This window comes from Mastomys coucha, unplaced genomic scaffold (assembly GCF_008632895.1).
Source record: "Mastomys coucha isolate ucsf_1 unplaced genomic scaffold, UCSF_Mcou_1 pScaffold21, whole genome shotgun sequence".
Taxonomy (NCBI): Eukaryota; Metazoa; Chordata; class Mammalia; order Rodentia; family Muridae; genus Mastomys; species Mastomys coucha.
This window is the reverse complement of record NW_022196904.1, coordinates 21,622,301-21,625,059: the sequence shown is the minus strand read 5'-3', so window position 1 is coordinate 21,625,059 and position 2,759 is coordinate 21,622,301. Positions and strand designations below refer to the sequence as shown.

General features: G+C 45.7%; 1 protein-coding gene across 1 annotated transcript in view; it reads right to left on the bottom strand.

Annotated features, from left to right (window-relative positions):
* The window catches only part of LOC116100320 (IgGFc-binding protein-like), a 45,686-nt gene that overhangs the window by 18,253 nt on the left and 24,674 nt on the right, over positions 1 to 2,759 (bottom strand). The window contains 1 exon segment of the mRNA XM_031384137.1: positions 1,162 to 1,757. Coding sequence (XP_031239997.1) covers positions 1,162 to 1,757 — 596 coding nt within the window.

The following is a 2,759-nucleotide window of genomic DNA, read 5'->3' as shown; positions in this document are numbered from 1 at the left end:
AAAAAAAAAAAAAAAAAAAAGAATCCAAGCATGGTGCCTTCTCCAGATACCATTGCCAAGGTTAAATTGATGGTGAGAGTGCCAGGTGCTTAGCAGCCAATGAGCCTGGGGGCAGCATGCAAAGTGAGCAGCTGACTTACTGTTGTTGCTATGGTTGTTACGGGATGAGGGGGGTTACAAATTGTCCTCTGTCCTTGAACCTTTCCCACCTCTGAACTTTTCTATGTTGTGACTATATCAAGTGCTCTTTGTGGGTAGGAAACCAAGGAGTTGGCTTGGGCAGTGTTGGGTAGCAATTTCTCATGAATATATTTCATCCTTGAGGGAGACTCATTAGGATGCTGAAGTTCTAAAAGGAAGCTCTATAAGACTAAGGAAGTAAGTAACTCACACGACTCAGGAAGTTCCTAAAACTTAGCAGATAATCAAGGTCCCTCGCCCCTCAAGGTTATGTAAGCAATGGGGACTGCTTGGAGATTCTCCTACTTGCAGAACTAGCTTCAAAAAGGGTGCTTCAAAAAGCTCCAGGGTTTCAGCTTTGCTCAGTTACCATCTGTGGACTTTTGTTTTCCCAGTTTTCTTTGAGTTGTTTATGATCCATGAGTTTATATTCCTTTAAGAAACCCACAAACTCACCAGGCAGTGGTGGCGCACACCTTTAATCCCAGCACTGGGAGTCAGAGACAGGAGGATTTCTGAGTTCAAGGCCAGCCTGCGCTACAGAGTGAGTTCCAGGACAGCCAGAGTGATCCAGAAAAACCCTGTCTCAAAAAACCAAAAAAAAAAAAAAAAAAAAAAAACCAAAAAAAGAAACCCACAAACCAACAAACTCATTGGTTCACCAAGTTAAACTTGGGTGGTGGTGTTATTGGCCCATTATTAATTCTCATCTAGGGGTAAGTAGATGTTTGTTCTTGTCTTCTCAGAAATTGTGCCATACAACAGAGGGAGAGACAAAGCAACATGGGAAAGGCTCCAGGTCTCGGAGGCCTCCTTACTCTAGGCTTTCTTCCCGTATCTCCTCTTGTTGAGGACACACTTTTTCACATATTCTCTTGGGTCTCTAAACACTCCCTCCTGCACTGAGCACTGTTCATGCCCCACTCACATATCAAGCCCCTGAGGTCCACGTCTCCTCTAGGGCCCCATCTCTGCTCTCACCTTGACCTTCCACTGATTCTGCTCCAGCTGCAGGGTGTAGTTGGCCACCTCAATGGTGATCACCTTGGTCACACTGACTTGCTTGTTGTTGTCCCAGACTGCATTCTCCTGCAGTATTGTGAATGGTTGCAGGCCAGGCCGGGTCCAGCAGGTCTGAGCCAGCACATGCACACAGGTGCCCATGAAGTCAAAGTGGCGGCCATCAAAGGTGGTGTAGTGCGAAGCCCCTGATACATGACAGGTGGCAGAGCCCACACCCACACATCTCAGGATGCCATCGAACACTTTACAGACTTCATGTGGGCTGCAGTATGACGGTTGACAGGACACCAGGCCGCCCTTATTACAGTGGCAGAGGGAGTTACATTCAGGGCCAGGATAGAAGTCATCTCCCGGTGCGTGGTAAATGCCCTGGTATACGCAACCACAGGATGCCAGGGGTATACAGGTCTCACCACTAAGGACAAAGCCTTCATCACAGACACAGCTCTCATAGCAATCTGAGCCACAGCCTCCTGGCACTGGCTGGTCTCCACAGGTCAGCGGACAGCCTCGCTGACACAGCTCATAGTGGCTATGAGGCGGGCAGTTCATTGCTGCAGAGAGAGGGGCCAACAAGATCAAAGACTTTTACTCTTGGGTGGACACAGTTGATTCCTCAGTATACACACGCACACACACACACACACACACACACACACACATACACACCTCATTTCAAGAGACTACTGTGTTTAGTAGGGTCAAGGGAGTACCCTTTTATTATAGTTTCTGAACCTTCAGTAATAAGATTCAGTTCTGATGCAACCATGGTGTGTAAAGAATCTGTAATATCTTTAATGACACTGCTGACATTGGATAAAAATGCTAATTTGTGCTACATATTTTTTTTTCGAGACAGGGTTTCTCTGTATAGCCCTGCCTGTCCTGGAACTCACTCTGTAGACCAGGCTGGCCTGGAAGTCAGAAATCTGCCTGCCTTTGCAAGTGCTGGGATTAAAGGCATGCACCACCACAGCCCGATTTGTGTTACATATTTTAAATAAGCTTATACATGCCTGTATGTAGAAACTATGCAGTATATCAGTGATTATAACATTAGCTTCTTCATTTTATAGTAGTAATAAAATATAAGTTTAGTGATTTCAAGCATTAGGAAATGTTTATTAGTTAAAATAATTACTTATACTACATTTTAGTGACAACATTTAGTGTTACAATGAACAAACAAGTCAACAATCACACACAGGGCTGGAGAGATGGCTCAGCTGTTATGAGCAGTGACTGCTCTTGTGGAGAACCCAGGTTCGATTCACAGCACCCAGACAGTGGTTCACAAGCATCTGTAAGCTCAGTCCCAGGGGATCTGATGCTGTTTTCTAACCTAGGGCTCTTTGCACCCATTGGTACATAGGTATAGATGCAGGCAGAACACACATGTATTCATGCCCATTGGTACATAGGTATAGATGCAGGCAAAGCACACATGTACTCACGCCCATTGGTGCATAGGTATAGCTGCAGGCAGAACACACATGTACTCACGCCCATTGGTACATAGGTATAGATGCAGGCAAAGCACACATGTACTCACGCCC